The following is a 24,497-nucleotide window of genomic DNA, read 5'->3' as shown; positions in this document are numbered from 1 at the left end:
AATTCTACATTCTGAAATTGTTGCACTGAATTGCACATTAGCGGCATCTCCAACAGTTACTTTGGAATTGACACATCTTATTTGTCAATAACACCAATAATCTAATAAGAATAGTTCAGTCCTGGGAAGCAACTTCCAAATGTTGGCAAGAGATTCCCTTTATATGACAGACTCACTGGGTACTTGAAATTCTGGATAGCCAAACCTTCTTTGATACCAGTTCTTTCAAATTAATGCGACACCTGGTGCCAATCCATATTCCCACCTCCAGTTGCCCAAAAATGGGAGACCTGCACTGCTCTTGCTACATAATGCAATGTTTGTGTTTTGAATATGCTTATACTGACAACTTAATGCTTTTAATTGCCATAAAATTGTTCCCTGAATGGTGCAGCAAGGTTTACCATTGCCACTTTGCAGAGGAGAAAAGCATCTCTATCAAAGGGACATCAATCTAATACTTCAATATGAGCAACAAGTGGTGAGCTCTGGCTTGTAAGCAATTGCAGTATCGTGATAAGTATATTACTCTTTACCCAGTAACAGGGAGGGCAAAACAATTCTACACACAACTGATTAGAAATATTCTCACTAAAATTTTTAAAATCTGCAGGATTACAGTAATTGTGAATGTCAACTATGTTTATAAAATTAGCTTCGTTTTAAAACTTAACCACATTTATACTAGCTATTTTTTGAGTATGCTATAAACAATTTTTCTACATGGGGAAGTAATGTTCTGGTAAAGATGCTCAAATCAATAAAATGAAGAAAATGACAAAACTGCTTACCGATACTAAATGGTTTAGGTCACCATATGATGGAGAAGTTAACCTTAATGTCCTGAAGCAAATCTCATACAATGCCTCATTATCAATGCAGAAGGTTTCATCAGTGTTTTCAACTAGCTGATGTACAGATAGGGTTGCATTATATGGTTCTACCACTGTATCGGACACCTGGAATTGAAGAAAAATAATAAAATGAAAATTATACATTTACAAATCCTTCCATAAAAGTGAGCCTTGTTGATTCAAAAATATATTATATCTACTATTAGTCAAAATCAGTTTCATAGCATTTAAAGTGAGTACATAGCTTGTTCATGAATTGCTATCGTTTGTATGAAAGTTTCAAATTACACTATATAATTGCAGTATCATAAACCATCTAAGCTAATCATAAGCATCATTCACACCAGTAGAGAATATGAGTATGTTATAGCTCAGGACTCCCAACACAACACAGCCATAAAACACAGAAAACACTACAAATAGGAGTTATCTTTATCAATCATGTCACATTTTATTGAAATATGTATAACCAAAGAGAATTATCTATTATCTTCCTTTAACTCTCATGAGGTCAGTCTTCAAGAGTCAGAAAGTGTTCTGCTTCAAAATTCATTCGTAAGCGTAGGCAAATCCATTTGAATTTTGCACTGGTCTAAGAAACTACATTTAAGTCTTGAATAATAACTTGCAAGGCCAGAATGTCAGCTCTAAAAAAAAAAAATCATTATTCGATCAAGACTTGAGCTTAATGTTTTCCCTCAGATGGTTGAGTTATTTTATCAAATAAACCAAGTGTATTTTCTTGTTTTACCCCATAAATCTTGTTAGGCTGAAAGGAGTACTATTAACATCAGTTAACTGTGACTAATGGAAAACTAGATATCCTTCATCACATAATATAAAATATTAGTAATTAGTGGTGTTAGTATATTCTTCTATAAAACTTCCAAGATTTCTCATCAAGATTCCACAACTCTTAACTTATCCTCAATGATGATTGACTCAAGATTCTCAATGCATAAAAAATTGAGAAACAAGTCTTCAATATTTCAACTTTTCAGTAATTTAAGAAAACAATCATAAACCTTCAAATACCTTAGGTGAGGGAACTACAGAAAATGTATTCATTATTCTGTCTGGATATTCCTCTCTGATTTTGGAGATTAATAGTGTTCCCATTCCAGATCCTGTCCCACCTCCAAGGGAATGCGTTAGCTGAAAACCTTGTAAGCAACCACAGCCTTCAGCCTCTTTCCTCACAACCTCTAACACACTGTCCACAAGTTCTGCTCCTTCTGTATAGTGTCCCTTGGCCCAGTTGTTTCCTAAGAATGAACATTTTAAATTGCTATTTCATCCAAAAGTCAAATATTCATGATAATAAAGTGGGTTCTATTCATTAATTGAGACATATCTTGCAAGATGTCTCATCATGCATAATATTGAGAGGATATAAATTATCTAAGAAAAACATTAAATTAATAATCCTAACATTTCTTGATTTAATTGTGAACCATTAATTTTGGATTGTGCACCCCCACTGTGAAATAATTTTTACATAAAGTGCAAAAATAAGATTTTTATGTAACTCCATGGACTTAGTATTTGATAAGTATTGATGAACAAATACACTAGAAGAATTTTAAATAAATTCTAGAACTATGTAAAATTTTGCTACACAGGATAATTCTACAAAATGTTTCCCATGATCGTTAATAAAAACTCACCAGCTCCACTCTGACCAAAAACATAATTATCTGGTCGGAATAGCTGTCCAAATGGTCCAGACCTGACAGCATCCATTGTACCTGGCTCCAAGTCAACTAATACTGCTCGTGGAACATATTTGCCTCCTGAAAAAATGCACATCGAACATTTACAAAAATCAATTTCCATGCGGAACGAAAATTCAAGGTTGTGTGTCTTTCATTAACATGATGCTACTAATTAATAAATGAAGGGAGATCACAAGACTTTCATTGTCTTGAATTCAATTCGATTATTACTTATCTGGGCTCAAATGTGGAACACTACCACATTATCAAAACTTTCCTATGGTCTACACCAACCAAATGACATACGATTCCATTGGGCCCAAGAATGAAACCATTATGCCGGCTTAACATTTCAGTATGAAGTGTAGCAAGAAACCATGACTGGCTACTCATCCTGAAGGCCCAAGTTTGTACCCCAGTAGTAGTTTTAGGGGAGGCGACTTTTTGTAGTGGTAGTAGTAGTATTTATGCGACCAACAGCTAAGGTCATTTGCACCATTATGGATGGATGGGAAAGGAAGGGTGGAGAGAAACCCAGCATCAGCAATAGCCTACTCTTGTCAAAAGGCACCAAGGGGTCCTCAGTTAAACATCCCATCCGACAGACATCGTACTCACTCAAAGTGCTCTCTACAAAGCACCTCAAGTAGGGATTGGGATACTACTGAAAAACATCTGCTGCCTCTGGGATTTGAACCCAGGCCCTCCGGGTAGGAAGCCTGTACGTTAGCTCCCACACCATCACGATCCCCTTTTAATTCCAGACAGGGCAAAACTTTTAAGTGGCATCCCAGTTCTCACTTAAGGTGATTTGTGGAGAGCAATTTGAGTGAGGAAGCCATCCGTGTGATGGGATATTAAGCTGCGGACCCCTTGGCACCTTTCGTCAAAAGTAGCCTAATGCCAATGCCGGGTATCTCTCCACCCTTCATCCTTTCCCGTCCATTCCCACTGGTGCAAATGAATTGACCTGTTGGTCGCCTCCCCTAAAACTGCTACTGGGAAACTATAGCATCATTCTCATGTGACCAAAATCACTTCAATGAAAGGATTTCTTATAAAAGTTGTCTAAGGATAAAAAATTCCCAATGATTACCACAGGATTTGATTTCCTGAAGTCTTACCTTACCAAAGATGTCTTTCTAGATTGAAGCACAAATTGAACAAATAGGCAGAGCTCTTAAAAAAATCATATTTTGGGAATTCATTTTGAGGAAAAATGATTCACTTTAATGGACGAATTCCTTTGATTCTATATCATTCATGGCCAACTTTCAAACAGGTTTTTAAACAGAAATGATCAACCCAATTCCAGTTCTCTCACTAAACAGGCAAAGGGCTTAAGTAAAGTTAACATCAATAAACCCTCACCAAATTAAGTTTGTAATTGCATCAAGAACTAGATAAAGACAAAATGCCAATGTTTTGCATCTTACAGTTAAAACCTGTACAGATGCTATAAGGGAGGTCTAAGCACACACTGCCTCACAAACAACGTTCATTAAATATTTTGGCTCAGCACAAATTGACATCATCATGGTTTCATCAAACCAGACACATTAAGTCGTTAAGTTAAGATAATACAATTTAAAATGAAATTATCCTGAACCTTGCATTCTGCCATTTCTCAAAAAAAAATACCAACCCACAGGTCATTGTCGCCTTTCATTCCTTCTGCTGCTGCCAAAGAAATTGTGGAGGACGCACATACCGAGGCAAAAACTCCACGCAATATCGAATGTATTAGTTGCATTGCAGCGATGCGCACTGTGGCCAAATCAACGCAATCTCACGTGCCTGACAACGTAGCTGGAGGCGTGCTCTCCATAACGACCGTGCATAACTACTATTAAACGTTGTGGGCAACTAAAACGCTATCACAAATGCCACTTTTATTAGAATTTCGAGATACCAAACAACGTAATAGGAAAAATTGGCGCCAATGCCTGAAGATATTTTCCACACTTCATACCAGCCCTCTGAAATCTATTGTTGGTTTCCTTACCTTGTGCTTCATTGTAGTACACGTCTATTCTTTCAAGCTGTAAATCATTTTCTCCATGGTACAGACCGGTGGGATCAATTCCATGCTCATCTGATATGATTTCCCAGAACTGAAAAGTCAAATGGAACAATTTTAAACAACCAGAGCATAAAAACTGTTAAATTTAGTAAACTGTAAATTTACACTAAATGCACATGCTCAATAAATAGATAATCATGTGAGTAGTCAACCAAAATGCATCTATTCAGATATCTCGCTACTAGATTTGTTATTCAAACATGATTCGTAATCATAAGACAATGGGCGTATTAAAAATAAACCAGTTACTGTATTTACAACGCGGTGTCAAGACAAACTTAGAAAACCTGCTATGCTTAAAGGCTGGATGCAAGAATAATAGGACCAAATAGAGGATTCATTAACAGTTTAAAATAATGAACAGGCTTTTGGTACACCTTACTTCGGTCAAGAAAATGCGGCGTTAGCCTTCATAAATAGTAATTCATTAATCATAATAAGGATATTAATATTTTGGGATTTTGAATAATTAATACACATTTTTCTTCTGACTGCATTTATTTTAATTTCAGAACAACAAAAACTTGGAATTTAACAAAAATGTCTAAATAGACATTCTTGGGCTCAGACTGAGAAGTTTGCTATCTATTTGCTTATTCAGAATGTTAACCATTAGGAAAATACAGAGATCAACACATATGCATAATTTACTAACTTTGAAAAGGATGGTTACGATATAACCCTTTATAACCCTACATGGCTAATGATGTAGAACCAGCAACATTCTTCATGGGTGAGAAAGCATAACTATAGATTGAAGCAATTAATTAAGTAATGTGGTGTTATGATTGCTGTAACAATTAATATTACAAAATGCACATGTTTATACTACATTCAATAAACATTATGTAGAAATAACAAGATCCAATAGCATGCATAAAAATGTTTCAAAAGCTTCCAAAAAAGCCGAACTCTTATAACTGATTTTGATCATATGGGAAGATATCACTATTTTTCTACCCATCAATAGGAATTTTCGGAACAATTTATCCTAACAATATCCACAAAAAAAGCATTAAGGTTTATCCAAATGGGGAAAATACAATTCATTATTCCTATTTATTATTTATTCGTTAATGGCGTCGAACCTTTGGGGTTCAAAATCTTAATTAATACAAGGAGACCAAAGAGGTGCCACCCCTTCCACCATTCCGATCCCATACATGGATCCGATGCGCCATTGGTGTGCGGTCAGCACATGACATCTCAACCTCAGTTCGTACGGTTTGTACACTCGGATGCGTCTATGTTCTCATAAAAATACGAAATATCGTTCATCGCAACCGTTACTAGGGATTGGTAAACGGGAAATCATCCGTTGATCGCAGCAGTGTTAACTGAAAAACATTTCCCCCAGACGCGGGGAAAATCGATTCCGGCCAACGACTCCACGGCTGACGGAACGGACGCAGTCGAGCAGCATGCAAGCCAGAATTCCTTGGCATCTTGGGAACTGCCAAATTTTCGGCTGGCAACCATTCAGATAGGACGGTGGCAAGCTCAATTCATCCTGTTCACCGTATTCATGCGCGTAGCAGGAGAGAGATTGACATATTAATTCATCATCGCGACCGTAACATTCGCGAGTAGAATCCGCAAATTTAATTAGAACTGTCATTTAGAAAAATCTAAACATATAATTAATCAGATATTTCTTCCCCGAGAACATCGAACGTTTGGTATGGTTACAGGAAAGTTCGAGAAGTGGCAACCCTGACCTATTATTATTTTATGCATGGCAGCGTCTTCCCCACGCTCCGCTGGAGGTGAGGCACCGGCGTGAGAGAAAATGCTAATCGCGGTGAACCACGGGCATGATGCTTGCAGACAGCACGTTGCGATAGAAATGAAGGTGGATTGTTTCTTCCGGCTTCATAATTACACGTAAAAGCTGATAGAGTATGGAATAGCTAAAATGGAAATGAAAATAGGCATGCGTCCCGTGCCATATTCACCAGAAAAAGACAAACTTTTTAAATGTTTTAGGTATTAATGGTTTACGGAGAAGGGTAACAAACACTACAGATAAGGGATCTATGGATATAACAGAACGGTTATAGAATTAGATTTCAGCGTCACAATACCTTCGATTAAATAATAATCCTAATAAACACCTATGCAATATTTGTTCATTAGGTTCACCACTCACGTTGACGCAATTTTTATCACTTGAACTCAAGTTCTAATAGCTAATTTTTAAAATGACTAGCCGATTTACGCTGGTAGTCCCCTAGTTCAAAAATTGGTTCAGGCAAACGCAACGAGTCGAGGACCGCAGTAACATTTCTGCTCCTCTAAAGCCTTACAGCATTTCATGGATTTTGCTGGTCGAGAGCACAAATGAGAAAACCAGATTTGCAATCGTGGAACACCCAAGCAAGGAAGTGACTACGTTAAACCAATTTTTCAGCGAACACAGAGTAAAGTGGCCACACGGAAATATGAAAATTGTACCCCACCAAGAACAAAAATGCGAAAGGAATAACTCCTAGAGATTTTTCCGGCGCTAAATATAAAATAGAAACGCAACGGCCAAGGTTAAGACAGCACTATTTTAAAACAAGCAACATGACCTTATGTTAGTCACTCACCCGTGCTCAGGATACGACGGCTAAACCGAAATATGGCCAAATGCCTCACTTTCTTGATATTCGTAGTCAAATGAAAGAAATAGTATGTATACGGAATGATGGAAACCAAAAGGTTTTAGAAGTAACGGGGAACTGGCGAGAAAGATACCTAATGGCCATACAGAGGACGCTAGTTCAACTCGATTCGGCGTAACGTGTCCAGTAAATGGCGATGCGATGCAGATTTAAGTGAACCCGTCTTTAAGGCAACCATGATCACAAATGACAGCTTTTCATTTGAATCCCGGCCCCATTGGAATACTTTTCGAAATAGTAAGGACTTCAAAATAGCACATGGAAAGGATTTCTTGGAGACTTTTTCACAACCCGCTTTGCTCAACAGAATTGAAAGACCCGAGATGGGAGAGTTGAACCGTGAAACTAATACATAATTTAATTGGATACTGGGATCACTTGACTGCACAAGTCTGACAGAAGTCAGGCTCATGATTCCTAAAAAAACAAATAGATCCGCAAATGACAAGAAATTGGAGCTGTAATGTCGATCACAAGCCGTTAGCTCAGCATGTTATTAGTACGCGAAATGTTAACCATAAAACCTAATTTTGTAATGCAGTAGGGGAGTTCGCGAGCACAACGAAAACGAATATAAAAAGTAGAGCAAATACATCAACACCAGGCTCAAATGACTGTAAACTTCAATTCCTGCTATGAATACATCACACACCTGAAATAACAAATAAAGGAAATTTAGACGTATTTTTGAATTACCAATGCTATGCGAATGGACTTTTTTTAAGACCCGATTTTCCCAGGCTTCCTGGCCATAATTTCACAGTCAGCATAAATATGTCTAAGGATCCAATTTATTCAAGGGGAATAGGGCTAAAAAAGCAAAGGTTTGTTTCGTATCAATCACAAAAATTCGACACTACTAAGCTTGTTATTTGCTATTTCTACGTAGAATTTCCCAGAACAATTCGAATAGTTTGAAATCTAGACTAATTTTATAGAGTAATTATTTTGTAGTCAAGGTAATGTGTTAAGTAAAACTTTATTTTCTTAAGAACTTTTCAAGAATAAAAAACCGCTGAAATCACCGCCTGACCCAAAATCATAATTTCGAACATACAAAATTCATAACATGTTGGATTTAGGAAGAACGGAACGGGATGTAACGGTCTACTTAACAGCCGGATGTTGTCTTCCAAACAGTATGGAAAAATCTACCATAGCAGACTTCCGTGCGGTAGAAAACTCGTAATGACTACGGATGGAAATAGTTGAGCCTGAGAAGCAAGGGAACGATGATAATTAGATTTTTTTGGGGACGACATTATATTGGACAGGTGTTTTCTTTTATTTAATCCACAACCTTAAGGGATACCGACGCCCAACCCTAGGCTTCAAGACTTTTGAATTTAGTAAATGTGCACGTTATTTAACCGATAAACCCGACCAGAAAAGAAATTGTAAAGAATAACACCTTATTACACGCCCGGCACAGGATATAATACAAGTATATAATAGGCCACAAAGCAGGATCTAGGTAAAAGGAGAGACGTTCAACGAGGCCCTGGATTACGAAGGAAGTATTGGAAATAATTGCCGTGGAAGTACGAGAGTATGAGACATGAAAATGTGAAAATGGACAAACGCTTTGGATGGATTTTGTAATGCAATCGGCCGAGAGAACAGAAAAGCCAGGAAGTCTGAATTAGCTAAAGGATAGCGAAATTAATGAAGTTACTCTGGGAAGAGGTCAATTTAAGACGGAAGTCCAATTTTGGGATTAAAACAATGGATTTTAAATCTAAGATAATAGGGAACTTAAGCTAGAGGACTAGTGGGATCATCAGTATTAATGGAAAATAATATGGTACTAGGAGAGAAACGGAATACGTGACGGGTGAACTCAGCAACGCTTATTCCATACCAATTAGCGCAGATGAGTGAACTTGATTAGACTTGCAGCAGCCTGATAGCTCAAACGTCAAGGGAAATCGGCATGGTTCGGTGGCTAACGTACGGGCTTCCCACGGAGAGGGCCCGGGTGTCCTGGAGACAAATTATTTTCAGTGGTATCCCGGTCCCTACTTCAGGTGCTTTGTGGAGAGCACTTCGAGTGAGTATGCCCTCCGTCGGGTGGGACGTTAAGCTGCGGACCCTTGGCGCCTTTCGAAAAGAGTAGGCTAATGGCGACGCCGGGTTTCTCTCCACCCTTCCTTTCCCATCCATCCCTAATGGCGCAAATGACTTTAGCTGTCGGTCGCCTCCCATAAAGGCTACTATAACTTCAAATACCTCGATCTGAATCATCGATAGAAAAATAAGAGCGTAGATAAACAGTATTCCTTAGATTTAGGTTAGCGAAGAGTAAGGGGGTTAAGGATTTTTTTTAACAGCTCGTTTCTGCGGCCTACAAAATTGCCTTTTCATCCACCGATATGGAAGAGGCATCCAGGTAGAGTGAAACTAAAGTCCATCCGATGTTAAACGTATACAAGGTTGTCATTATATATACGAGTGATGCACTGTAGTTATATTGCATCTACATACATATAATTAATTGATGGAAAAGAAAATAAACGAAGCTCAAGAATTGGAAAGGAAAAAGAGATTGCCAAAGAGATAAAAGCGAAGACGGCACGACAGGTAGGAAGAGAGAGGGCAGCAATGGAATGCTAAAGACGGCAATAGATTAGGAGAATTCTCGTACGGCGAAGTAGCGGGAGGGAAAGAAAAGGTACTTAAGATGGAAAAAAGGGAGGTAGAACCTATGCAGAGCTAAGAATGGGTTGTTGTCATAAGACGTGCAGCATTTTAAGAATATTGCGTCAGGTTAAGTAAGGCTTGGGAGTACAGTAGTGTGTAGTGGTCCGTCAAAAACCTACCCTAAAGCAGTAGACTACTGCTTTGCTCACATTATATTTGAATCCGCAGAGATAAAGCAAGGAGGATTATGGCAGAAATGTGGCTCTACGAATATCCAAAGTTATTGCAGCATAGGTAATGAAATGAAAGGTGACGCTGCAGCAATATATATCCCAAGGAAAAGTCTCAGCATGTCATATATATTTCAAGAGCTATGGTGGCATATTAATAAAAAATGTGACTGTACATAGAAGCAGTGCCAAAATGAAACAAAAAGAAAGAAAGCAACAAAAGCAAACATGGGAAGCAAAATTTAAAGGAGAAGAAAGGTCAGGATTAGAAACATTAAAGCAGAATAAAACCACGAAAAACCTCCACAAGAAAGTTCTAAATATAACTCAAAATGATGCATGTATGGCGGTCACAACATTTATAAAAAAGAGACTAGTTTTACCAGAAAATACTGGACGGTGATTTAAAGGTTATGATTAATACCAAACACGAGTAGTCGTACCTCGTAATATCTTGTACAGTGCCATAACAAAAAATCAGAGATTAAAGCACAAAGATTAAACACCTATTGGTAAAAATATATAGCTGTATCTTCCAATTAAACACTTTCCACCAGAATCTGGGCTTTATTAATTAAAAACTATTACTAATACTATATATTTACAGAGTATAACAAGCCTTGTACGGTAGTTTGTTAGTGAAATATCTCTTAAAATTTTGATATGATAAGGACGTTAAGTGCCCGAAGGGCTCATGGTTTAAACACTGTTTCCTCCTGTAGAGACTCTGAAAAACCTCCGAGACTCATTTGCAATGCATTTAATGGAATTATATCTTAATAAGGTCACTGAATTACTCAAAACATTTCACTCCATACACCGAAAACTGAGGAGGGAGAAAATGTAGAGCAAAACATTTCTTCTTGTTCGATTGATTAGGGGGGCACGCTTGCAGTAATAGATTTTTAAATTACGAAAACTCACAATTACATATATTGTAAAATATATTTTTAAATGCTTGACCGAATTTCTAAAGCTCTGAGAACGACTGCGAACGGTTAAACTGAACTTTTTCTGATTACATAGGTGCTTGTTAGTCTTGGTAATTTTGCAATTATACAACACTTTTATATAACACGGGAATACAAATTGTGAAATGTTGAAATGGTGGAATATTTTAGCAAAAGAAATAATATTTGCAAAATAAATAGGATTATTGATCAAAACAATCTATTTAATACGGAGGAAACCAAAACAGCCACGGCCAGCCCCTGAATATTTTATGAAAAATGTTATCTCACGTTATTTGCAAGGGTGGTAATTTTCCCAGATAATCTCAGCTAGGACGCCTCCGCATGTGATCACGGTAGGGGGTTGAGCGTGCGTTCCCTTGGCCGCGCTGCGTTTGCAGCGTCCATAGACGCCAGCGGACGATTGCCTTAGACGAGGACGCATTACCCCATATCGGGCGCACCAGAGTAATAAGAAAAAGCTGGCTTTTTCCGCACTCCTTTGTATGAAAGGATCAAGCAAATTTCCGGTTTATCATTCTGTCAATATTATATATGCATCGTTGGGCGTAATGACTTGACATGGATACAGTTATCTACGTAAAAGTAAGTATGTATACAAATAAATGCAGGACCGACCGTTGAGGGGGGAGGCAAAATAAACTAATGAATAAAGCTAATTGAATAAAGCTAATTGAATAAAGCTAATTGAATAAAGCTAATTGAATAAAGCTAATTAAATAAAACTAATATAACGGCCAATATACTAAATATCATTGCCAGTCTCTGAGATGGTGTCACACGCCGGAAAAGACGTGTTACTGATAAACTAGAGATCTTTCACTCCAGGGCTACGGTACCAATACCCAGCCAGAATTGGGTGTTGGATTAGAATTTTGGTCTACCTTATTTTTCTGCAAGCTCTGGACAGGAATTCATCGTTGAAATACAATATACGAGGACTATTATTTTTGCCTATTTGAGAGAAACTTGTCATGGCATTATCTGTTTCGGCAATAAAGGAATGGTCATCACGTTTTCGTCTGATGAGCATACAAGGCAAAAGTATCAATCACTCACCGTCAGTTCTATGGTCTCTGCCGGCATAGCTGTTTTACTTGGAAATCTGAAGCTATACGACCAAATACTGCTTTGCCACCACTAGGCTTTTCAGGAGTTAAACGTCAAATTACTATATAAACAAATAATATTGTGATCGATGTATCCTATTCCCGGCGGTTAAGAGACTTTGGAGAACTTTCACTAAAGGAAATGCCATTACCTCGGATTTTACACCCAGTTCGGTGTATCCAAAAATCCATAGCCCAAGAAATAAGAGAAGTTGGCGTAAAATTCTTACAAATCAGACCCACATTCAAGAGGACGTTGACTAACCCCGACGTCATGTGAATTCACGTCAAATTAGGGGGTCAGTTCCCGACCACTTGCGGTTTCCCAGGAAGATCTGATACCGACAGCTGTGTTCCAACGTTTTCACAACCGTTTGAAACAATTAATGCTTCCATCGGTAGCCGAACGCTCTGTCCACTTTACTGCCACGTCACCGCCAAGTAGGCACGCTGTTTTCATCAGCAAATTTCAGTTGTTAGATGTCCGAGGTTACCGGTGATAAGCTTCCATTACGGCGGGCATTGACCACAGGATCGAGGTCCGTTACCATCCAGGTGACGGCTATTGTTTCCAATGAAAGTCCGATGCCCACAAAATAAAACATTATGGTGGAAACTATGAGTGTACCACGCCACTAGGGGGTCACACCTGGTCCCTCCAGTCTGCACCAATCGCTCTACACACTATGCTACTGCCTCCCCGTCTCGAGTACATCAGCATTATAAAAAAGTCCAAATATATCATTAATTCTACCAAGTTAACGATGCCATCGTTGACCAAATTATTAGAAATTACGCGCAACATTTAAAAGCAGCTGCCTCTGGCAAGTCCACTTTCACCGTTTGGTAGCCACGAACTTATTTGGTAGCCACACTTGATTACACACTCTTTCAAAGCAATCAAAATGAATTATTCAAATATTTCCGTTAATTTAAGCTTAACGAAAATCTGAGTCCACTTTCGGAACATGTCCAACCCTACCTTAGTTCAAGTTGGAACGCGATTGAAACAGAAAAAATAATTTGGTAATGAATGCGGAATCGGTCACGAGCGAATAACGAGTTACACATTTGTTGTAACATAAGTTTTATTGGCCCACCCAGAATGAAATAGTACGCTTATACCGCACAACACTAAAATATACACGGCTTGAAATTTGGTTTTATTATCACAAATTGTTAATTATGGAGTAGCACAACGTACATGGGCCTATTTAGCCTAAAATCTATTACCACAATTGGAAACTCGCAAGGAAATATTACTCGAGTTCAAATTGGACTCGTTTCCATCCCCTTTATGAGCATATGCAGAGAAATTGAACTTGGCATTTAGCACGTGGTGGTGCAGGCAAATCAGAACGTGAACCAGTTGCGATCAAGCCCTCTACTTCAGCGATTTTTTTCCTTTGCACTCTTGCAGGCGAAATCTCCTTCCATATTCGGGACGTAAGGGGAGACAAAATCTCATAAGGCGTGCAAAAGGAAAAAAAAAGACTTGAGTGGGGGAAAATTTTCCTTGGAAAGGTCTTCCGTTCACCTCGAAGAGAGACGGGAGAAACGAGAGGCAACCGAGGCCGCCATTTATCCGTCGAATTTGTACGCACAATATATTGCTTAAAAAAGATTGAAACCAAGGAATGTGGAGGAGTGAAATTATAGGATTCCCAAATCCCTCGCATAACCATGCAAACACTATATTCAACTGTCAAACTTGGGCTGCCACTATGTCTCCACAAATTACAAGACAAAAATGACAAATTTAGATTCCTACCCACTACCTCTAGATAAACTGGTTCACCAAATCCATCGAATTAGCTGTTCGGTTAAGTGGAATTTAGTGCCGCCTCTCTTAAGTTTTATAGGATCAAGTTAGGAGTCCAGAAGTCGCAGAAACGTCTTCACATTTTGATGATAAACAAATAAATTTGAAACCAGTTTTATTTATAACACGTGAAACTTTTAGTGAAAGATTAGTTTTTGGTATCGTGACGACAAAGGTGACTGTGCGTATTCACTTTTCAAATGCCTGACGCAGTCAAATTATCTTTTGAATAAATAAAAGTTAAAGGTATATTTTTTTTATTTAAAAAGTTATTTACCCTGCATGCCACAGCTAGGGTGTGTGGCAGGGGGTGAAAACGCATGACTAATTTTTACCCGAACATGATCCTACCGCGGTCGGACAATGTTATTATGATCCCCTATCGTTCATGGAAAAAATGATGTCTCCTGTTCTGCACTTAATCTCTCTAATTTTATTAACAACTTCGATAGAGATGGTGCGGGGGCTAACGTACTGGCTTCCCACCCTGAGGGCGCGGGTTCAAATCCTGGCGGTGTAGAATATTTTTCAGAGGTATCTCGATCCCATTGAGGTGCTTTGTGGAGGGCACTGAGTAAGTACGCCGTTCGTCGGATGGGACGTTAAACTGCGGACCCCTTGGCGCCTTTCGTAAAGAGTAGGCTAATGCCGACGCCGGGTTTCTCTCCACCCTTCATCCTTTCCTGTCCATCCCCTATGGCGAAAATTACCTCAGTTGTCGGTCGCCTCCCCTCAAAACTACCTACCTAACTACTTAATCTCTCCTACCGTAGTACGATGGGGTAATAATACATTTTCAACATCACTGCTAAAGAGACCTTCCAATTCATGCAAGAGCTTAAATCTGTAATTTAACCCTCGATCCGAGAGTGATTCCCAGCCTAGTTTCTCTAATATTTTGGATACGCTACTAAGTGTATCATAACGTTTTGCAAATCTAGCTCTTCTGCGCTAGTTATTTTTCATTAATAACTTCTGATTATCGAGGTTTCTCACGATCGAACTATCAACTATGTGTTCCATAACCTTGCACTAAATGGATGCGAGGGAAATAGGTCTGTAATTACTCAGTTCCTCCTCATCTCCGTTTTTCAATATTGGAGTTAAGTTAGACATTTTAAAATCTCTGGGAACCTTGTCATCTACCAGCGACTTCGTAAATATTATTTCCAGATACGATTCCAAAGCTCGATCCTTAAATATACGAGCGGGTATTTCATCGGGTCCGGAATATTTATTAGACTTTATATTTTTCAGCAAACGATCTATTCCAATATATGAGATTGCAATTTTGGCCAAAAGCTGCACGATTTGGTAAGCTATCGATGTTATTCTGCGAAATATTGGTGAAGACACGTGGGTCGCGGTAGTCCAGGGGGTAAAGCGTTGGACCGGAGGGTCCCAGGTTCCGAGTCCCGGGCAAGGCACTCTGGGCACCTGCAGCCACCCAAGAATCATCCTATGTGATTATTTTTCGGATAGTACCAAGTCTTCCTGGGAAACCATAACCGGCACAAGGAAAGGAACTGGCCCCCCTACCCTGATGTGTGAATTTCACACGCCGTCGGGCTTAGTACTGGGTGAACCCTACCATCACCTACCAAGCCGACCTTCGGGTTGATTACTGTGATTATGGTTTTTTGGCGGAGACGCTTTGAAAGAAGAAATTTAGTAATTAGCCTTTTCTTAACTGCTGGTTACACTCTTTCACCTATATCATTTTTGAGTGAATCATCAGTTGACTATTTCCCTAAACTTCTCTGACGTATGACCAAAATACTTTTGGATTCTCTTTTAAATTGTCCATTAACCTTTTACTTTTGAAATCACGTAACGCGCTTTCCGAAATTCATTATTGACATTCGCAGGCTGGCATTACATGCTGAATTTTTGGCAAACATACTTCTAATTCCTAAATCTTAGTCAAATCACGTGTCCAAGTTCTTAAAAAATAAAGGAGAGTGTGATGCGAGAACTAGCAGTATTAACTTAAAAGATTGTCACTTAGAGCACGCTCGAGATTACACGCTTAAATGATTACATTATTTATCATTCTGAATAGGCCTCATTCGTTCCTCACAGACTGGAACGGTACACCGTGAGCGTCGATGAGCCATGTCTCAGTCGTACTAAAGGGCGAGTGATTTCACAGTGGTAAAAAATTCAACATTATCAATGGGAAAGATCTGGGACCTACGATTGCGGTTCAAAATGGTTTCCCTCAACTATTTTGTTGCCACAAAACCACAGCTAAAAAAGTGCGCCATGTACAGGCATCCTCAACTTGTGAATGGAACATATTAAAAGTTTGGCCAGCATAAAAAATTAGCATAACATAAATAGGAACCCGTGAAGGCAAATCCTGGAAGAGTCTGTAAGGGTATTGGCATTTTAGAATGGGGATAGCAGGACTGTAAAAAGCAAAAGAGGGTGTAAGTAAGCTAAATAGCTCAAGAAATTCTAAGATTGATGAAATGAGCCAAAAACGAAGAATTTAGGTGAAGAGCGGTTGACGGAAGAATAACATGGTAACAGTTAAAAATATGAGCATAGGAATCTGAGCATGAATAATAATATATTAAGTTAAAAGTAGAAGAAAAGTGAAGAGGGACAACCGATAGCGAATCGACATTTGGGCGACGGAAAGACGAAGAAGTGGAAGGAAAAAAAATATGTTAAACCGACAGAGAATCCAGTACAGAGCTGCGCTAGGATTCTTTAGGGAAGAATTTGATTTTCCACTGAACTGCAGTTAAGAGAAAGTTCTTACTAACTTACTAGTAAGTATATCATATTGTTCGCAGACTAGGTTAGCTGATAGCGGTAGAATCCAGTTAGGTGGTTTTCCTCTGAAAGATATAAGCCGGAAGTTGAGTTTATCACGGTACACCGTTTGAAAAAATTATGAAGGCGCACTAGCGAACACCAGTAACGATAAAAAAATTTAGAGGCAAAAAACTAACCAAGAGGAAAGGAAAATTTTTGAGTGGCATAAAAACCAAGCCCAACTTTAATTTCACCCTGTAAATATTTAAATGAAGATCGCACCGGTAATATTAACGTTACGGTTATTTGTGATTTAAAAGGCATAATAAAAAAATGCAGTGTAAAGAATGGACAGCTTGAAAACACCATGGCCAGTAAGTGGAAGATGAACGCTTTACCTACGTACAAGCTCAGGATGAGGGAATAGTTCTCCTTTTCGTAATATAACGTACTGTATACCCGACCAGCGTACACTGTGTTAGACTTAATTCACCAACGATTAAAATTTACTAAAAATAAAAAAAATAGTCAATGATGGATCGATGCTGCCGAAAGGTGGGTTTGAAGCTTGTTATGGTCAAATTGTACCAGTCATTCATACAGTCCAACTGAGTAATTGGGGGAAATCTGTTTATACGACTCCTTTTTTATATAGTTTCTCCTATCTTGAACCAGTATTTATGAATACCAGGAAGTTATTTTTACTTCAATCTAAACTGCTGTTAAAGTCACATCTATAAAACATGGCACAAATTACCATTCGTGTGAGTTCTCACGTTAGAGAGCCCTTCGACGCGGGAAAACTCCCAATCTTGCAGTAAATAATTCAAGGACAACTCGCAGTCACAGAAGAAAGTCTTGATAACTGACACCGATGATTTTTAAATGGTAGGGTAGATGAAAAAAAATGTCAAATATGTGATTGTAGAAGACTGGACTGCTATAATTGAAAACTGTTGTTACGTGGTTTTAGTACAGCATATACAGGGTATGCAGTAGTGTCTGCTGGCAATGAAGTTCAGTCACATGAGGTGATTCCGAAATGGAAGCTGAACAACTATCCAAAAGATCTTTGAAAGCAATTGATTCTTTCAATATCGTATTTAATGAAGAATATTTTGGATTCTTTAGTATTTTAGATTATATACTATTCAAATTTAGTAATACTACTGCCATTTTTTCAGATTTGATTTACCACTCGTAAATTTTAAATGCATACCGTGCATATTCATACGAATTCATTCGTATATTTCATATTTATTCGAACTATTTTTTCGCATGGATACAAAATTGGGCGAATACAAATCAATACTTCATTTTTATTCTTAGTCACGATTTTCCTCCAAAGCGTACACAGTTCACGTAAGCAATAGTTTTATTGCACTAACTATTCCCTAACCCGAACGGTTATTCCTTTCGCTTGCATTGCTAATGCAACGGATTAAAGAAACCCGAAAGCCCAGGGTGCAACTAATCCCTTTCTTGTCACTTACACCAAGTCTCGTAGATGTGCGTGAGGCCATCCATTTGATCAGCTTTGAAACCGCAATTGATCGAACCCCCAACATAAACCGCAGATACGTTAAAGACGAAGTCACCGAGCCGCAATCGAAAATAAATCTGGCTACGCGCTTTTTTCTCGTGCCATGAAAATAGAAATACATGTTATTCTTTTACACAGCGATAAAATATTCACAATAATAAACATAATTAGGAGGCAAATATCTGCATAAATAGAATCTCAACACCATGTGCTGACACCGCTGTAGAGCCTGCAGCCACCGGGTTGCTACAATACCGAAATTACAGCGGTTTTCCGGGTCAAAATTTCATTTTTTCGAGACGGAAAATGCTATGGGCGGAAAATTGTCAGCGGAAATTTGACTCTCCGAGGCAACATCTGCTCGTGGTTTTCCTCTCAAAGGCACGCGGAAGTTGTTCGCTAGGCCCGAGGAAAATATTTCACCTAACATTAAGATCAAAAATTATTATTTTCACTCCAAAATGGCTATTTTTATCTCAAACATTCACTTAAATAGAAACCTCGAGTCTTTCCGCGATTTCAGTATTTTGAATTCAAAGTTTTACGCATGAACATGAACAAGGCAAACGTGTAAGCAACCCGACCACTTTACCCTTTCCAAAATGTAAGCCAATTCGTGGTATAATTAGTGCAAGTGCCCCCAAGGCGCATTGATAAATTTGAGAAATAGCAGGGGAAAATGCGTTAAAAATAGCAATATTCAACACCAGGTATGAATTAATGGATATACATGTTTTCCGTAGAGACGCAGTGGGAGCAAAGGAATGAAATCCCTAGGCATCTAAGGTCAGGTTGCCAAGTTTGGCTAATTGTGATCGGGTTGCATTCATGCTACTAACAAGTAGAGGGAAAGAGCAGAGAGAGTATTTCTTGGGAATAGTCACATCAACAGTGAAGTTTTCACAGATCCCCTCGAATACACTTTTCCCACTATCCATTATTTCCAGGCTTCCACAACTCTCTCTCCCTCTCCTCCTCCAGATAACAATACTTGAGTGTTGTCAGTACGAGTGAACTAGAGCATCATTAAACAACATCGGGAACAGAGAAATTGTCATTAGTTGAGTTCGTAGCATATTTGCGAAAATGAATTTTCCTCCTCAGCTTCGTCGATTGCTTCGGAAAGGTTTATGTTCTCGAAATGAAAACTAGAAATAAAAACGCGAATTTTGTATCACTAAGTATACTTAAGAAAATATTCTTTTCCTTTGCCATGTATCCTGTATTAACAACACCTTGTAATAATGCCGTCCTTTAATGAATTACGTTTAATACTGAGAGACGGAAGACTAATCTCGACTCTGATAAAGCTTTTCAGGTTTCGTCAGTTTTTTTATTTTAAGCTTTTATTATATTTTGTAACAAATTTCAATCCCTCCATTATGACGCAACACCCCTTCACCACACTTGAACTTTCACCAAGGTTTTATGACCTCATGCCGAAGAATCGATATTGCCAACTGCACAGTTCACTATTGATCCCATTATGCGCTGCGATAAGACTTCAGAAACGTTTTGCTGGTCGGAATTTGTGTTCGTCAGAAATAGGGTTATCCTTGCGGCATATTGTTTCTTGAAATCTTTCAACTCTTCCTTCAATGTGTCATACATGGCTGTGATTTTCCTGAATCCTTCCCCATTCATGTGTGACTTGATACAAGGACAGAAGATCGTACTATGGCAACCTAAATGAAATTAGTTGGAAAAAAATGAATTATTTCTTTTTCCGTCAAAAATGTACAGAAAATTTTAAGATTTTAATTATCAGATCAATATCTGGAAACAAGCTAACAATCAATGTTGAACCAAAGCCCAATTCTTGCGACTATTTTAATAAAAAACACTAAATAAGAATTCTTATGATATTCCTAAGTTACAGGTAAGAAATTAGTTTTTAATTGAAGGAGTGAGGCATTGTAAGTTCATGAAATTTGCCTCCATTCAATGGAAACAAAAATTTTGGCGATGGCGATTTTCCTTTATATTAGACTTGCACACTAATAATTTATCATAAAACGTTTAACACATACAAACAGCTACAAATTAATTAAAATTGAAGTTACTTTTATCCCAGAGTACATTCATATTAATCGCCAATGCGCAGAAGCCCTTAAACAATTTTCGTCCTTAAGAAACCACTGACCTCGAACACAGCCAACTAGAATTTCCCCTAGCCTAATGGGCGTGGTATCCATCAAATAAATCAATTCCTAGAGACTTGGACGTTCAGAGCCTCTGAATCCTCAGTATTAATGTGATACCCACGGGCCGTTAATTATAGGATTACTGTCCAAATTGACCAAAGCTATCCCTTCCCACTTCTGCCATATTCCACTCTAGCTTTAATTCCCCATCTTGTATCCCCATCTCGCACCTGAGGTAGTGATAAGTGTTATCAGACACAGTCAACGTTGGCGAAAGATAAAGTGCTTAAAAGCAATGTCTACATTTACGTTGAGTGGTATGTGGAAATTTCGCCTCATATATGTTATTCAGTGAGGAAATGTCCGAGTGATCTCGGTATAAATCCTTGGAGAAATACTTACAAATCTCGAAAATATCAATCGCATAGTATTCCACCGGACAGTAAAGATATTCGCCGTTCCTCGCGCTAGAGATCTTTTCAAATTGCACACAGAACAAGTATAGGTGTTGAAGTGCAAAAGAAGTTAATTACTCGTTAGTAAAATCGCACACATCTCCCTCACTTAAGACAGTCGAGGTACACTGATCAAACTACATTGACGCCTGAAAGGGGAACAACATTTTTTTTAAATAAAAAAATTGTGCGTTATCAGTGAACAAAAAAATGAACGGCATTCCGTGAATTTGTAAAAGTTTTGTCGAAAAGCACATTTCGCCATTGGACCAATATTTCTGGAGCGGCAACTCGCCAAAGGAAATAAATCTTTTCTACGGGCCAAATGAGTCCGAGAATCCCAGAATGATCAAGACCTTACCGATGATATAATAGTTGACTTTTCCCGCAGGATACCGTCGCGGTCTTTCTTATCATTTATCTTATGTTTACCTTCCCTAATTCAGCAGTCCTCGAATTATCTTTTCAACACGGTGAGCTAACTATCCCAGAAGAATGACATAACCTAGCTAACCAAAACATGGGTCGGTTAACTAACGGCAACAACATGACCTGTATTTTAAAGCAATAAACCATACGTCAAAAGAGTTTTGCACTAACTATACCGTATTCTTAACTGCTCGTTGTGGTTCGGGGGTGTAGTCAGTCAGTTAACTACATAAAGATTCTTGTATTAAAGGTAGGTAAATAATCGAGAAGATTTAATAACCCAAAACACTACAAACATGGCGGTGAGAAGCGGAAACAGAACGAGAATGGATGCAATACAATGTTCGACGATGACCGAAGTTTTAATGAGGCACATACATTGCTGCTTTGAGGGGGTTCCCTTTGCCTACGAAGCTACGCCCTACGTATCGCATTCTTTTCGGCTCCGGTTAGTTTCAGATGATAAAAATTGACTTGGACGCTTTCACAATGTACCTCAGCGATTGTCTGCATTCGCAACCCAAACCCGATGACTACTTATTCAAACAAGACTATCTTACCAATGACGCGAGCGCAGTAGCCAAATATGGACGTGGCTGCACTCAGCCACTTTCAAACTAAGGTGAACCGTCAAACGCACATCACATTCGGAGGGAATTTATATTCAGTCTGAGCTCAGAGGTCGAATTGAAACATTCACACGAAACCGATAACCTCATCGTTCGAAACTCAAGATTCTTAAGATTTCAAAACAAGAGTGGAAAATTTTATGATCAGGCCACATTTCCGATACCTACATATGTACGTATGTTTTCAGATTCATTGGTACATTAAAAGTATCATCTGATGATTCATATTTTATTCTGAGTGTAGGATAATCGAGGTGGAAACTTACGTCATCACCCACTGGGACTCCCGATGAACATAAATCTAAGGATCCGCAGATACTGCTTAAATAGTAGCTCAATAATTCGAAATAGATTGACAGCAGTCCCAAGTATCCATCTTCGTACCCACGCATAAATTTAACAGACGTCCAAAGTAGCATTGAAAGGTTCTCTGTAACTATGAACGATGCTCATCATCGTAAAATAATTAACAATAAAGCCATAAATGCAGATACACCAAATAAATTTACAGCGAGTTCATTACACTGTTTTAAAACTATTATAAAAATGAAAAAATGCAACTGCTTGCTATGAATTACGAAGGCAATTTCAGACAGTGATTTTAAAAAAATTCGATTTCACGACATTAAACAGACAAAATCTTGATACGAGAGGAAATTTTGTAAGACACTGTCGATTATGAGTGCTTAACATTCCTGCGTACAACCAATATGATGCCCAATCTTCTTTAATGTTGATGACGACATTACCTAGCACAACTCTGCCGAAATCTTTTCGCTTCTTCGGGTTTGACAACTCAAATGTCACAATCCAGCTCTCCAATCGTTCTTTCGTACGGCGTTTCGAAAGTCTTATTGGGAGATAAATTACTATCTTAGACATTGTTAAAAACCACCACCGGTTAAGGGAAGAAAATTTTTATGATTAATAACTAATGACGATTGAGGGCCGGAGTAGGGCATTTACAAAATTACAACTGGCTGCTTGCGTCACACTTCCAACTAGGCCAGCAATATAATCTTGTCCGAGACTGAACGATCGACCTCAAAACCCCGAGGGGTGAATATATATTCGTGACAACATTCGAGAGTAAAAATGACATGTGTCCATTCCGAGGAGTGTTCTGGCGGACACCGACGGGCGGCGACGATAAGCATCGAAACAAAAAACGGAAACGCAGGCAGGATAGCTGTCACAAGGTTCATCCCAACAGGATGCTTCAGCAGTAGTAGTTGGTAGGGGAGAGGCCACTGGCAGCTGCGAAGAGTTTGTAAGACCATAACCCTCCCGCCGTTTTCAAAAATAAATCTTGATACTTCAGCCTAAATTTCGCTAGGAAAACTACCGACACAAATGCGGCTCGACGCTTTTGATACTATAATTTCAATTTGTTTTACTCTCCGAAGGTCTTATTTTAGAAATTAAGTTTTCAATCTTTTGGATTCTATCGGTATTCACTTTGATCTGGTAAAATATTTCCAGTCTGGGGCATGAAAAACACCCCAAATAATGAGAGTAATCTTTTAGATGACTGGATAAGTCTACTTTAATTTTGCTTAAAACTTAATTTCCATAAACTGCACAATTCCGTCAAGGATATATTCATTACGATTAGAAATTGCTACAAACATTAGTTCATTATGGCTTCAAAATTAACAGGCAAGTTTTTGCCAATAGATTACTTAATAATTCGATGAATGCCTGAGCTCACGCCAATGAAATGCATTAAAATGCCGATAAAAAAACAAACTTAAAATATAACTCAAAACTAGTTTATAAATAGGAAAATTACCAATGTTGAGGTTATTTTCGAGTACTTCAGTATTTCAGTCCAAAGATTCAATTACTGCAGCCCTCCATTCTTCTCTAATAGGTGTTAAGCCCCTCACTCCCTAAAACCTCTCTAAAATCTGTTTGCAGACTTAGCATTAACTTTTGCTAAACTTATAAGCGACGTATGGAAATCCTGAAATTGCGGAGGAAAATCCAATCATAGTGGACCTTACGGATGCAAGCAAAAACATTTTAGCATGACAGATTTCAATGCCAATAAAATATTGCAAATAGATTCTACGTGTATCATGGAATTTAATTTTTAATTACAATATATTGACGGAATAATTAACTACCTGATTAAGATACGTAAAAAAATATGGGCATCTCATTTAGGCCTCGGGTCTGTCACCTTTTCACAACACCAACGCTCGAGTAAGGCTACCAGTGTCTCACTGCTTACAATGATTCATTCTGTATGATCATGGCTTCCATGGACACAACTTTCAGTGTAAGACGGAAGCAGGCTTTATGGATGTTATTGCTTTAATGCAACTGAACGACAAATCTTCGGAATATAATTAGCCTGCATTCCCCTGTTTCATTGATTTTAAAAATGGTTTCGACAAAATAGGCCTGCGTGCCATAATTCCTTTCTTATATGTGAA

General features: G+C 38.4%; 1 protein-coding gene across 1 annotated transcript in view; it reads right to left on the bottom strand.

The window, feature by feature from the left end:
• The window catches only part of LOC139686320 (tubulin beta-4B chain-like), a 41,890-nt gene that overhangs the window by 6,094 nt on the left and 11,299 nt on the right, over window positions 1-24,497 (bottom strand). The window contains exons 2-5 of the mRNA XM_071583476.1: window positions 4,575-4,683; window positions 2,522-2,647; window positions 1,890-2,119; window positions 792-959 (exon numbers count right to left, since the gene is read on the bottom strand). Coding sequence (XP_071439577.1) covers window positions 792-959; window positions 1,890-2,119; window positions 2,522-2,647; window positions 4,575-4,683 — 633 coding nt within the window. The remainder of the gene's footprint in view (window positions 1-791; window positions 960-1,889; window positions 2,120-2,521; window positions 2,648-4,574; window positions 4,684-24,497) is intronic.

The sequence above is a fragment of the Hetaerina americana genome, unplaced genomic scaffold (assembly GCF_022747635.1).
Source record: "Hetaerina americana unplaced genomic scaffold, ioHetAmer1.1.p SCAF_14, whole genome shotgun sequence".
In the NCBI taxonomy this organism is placed as follows: domain Eukaryota; kingdom Metazoa; phylum Arthropoda; class Insecta; order Odonata; family Calopterygidae; genus Hetaerina; species Hetaerina americana.
The sequence above is the reverse complement of the archived record's forward strand: the minus strand, read 5'-3'. Positions and strand labels throughout refer to the sequence as shown.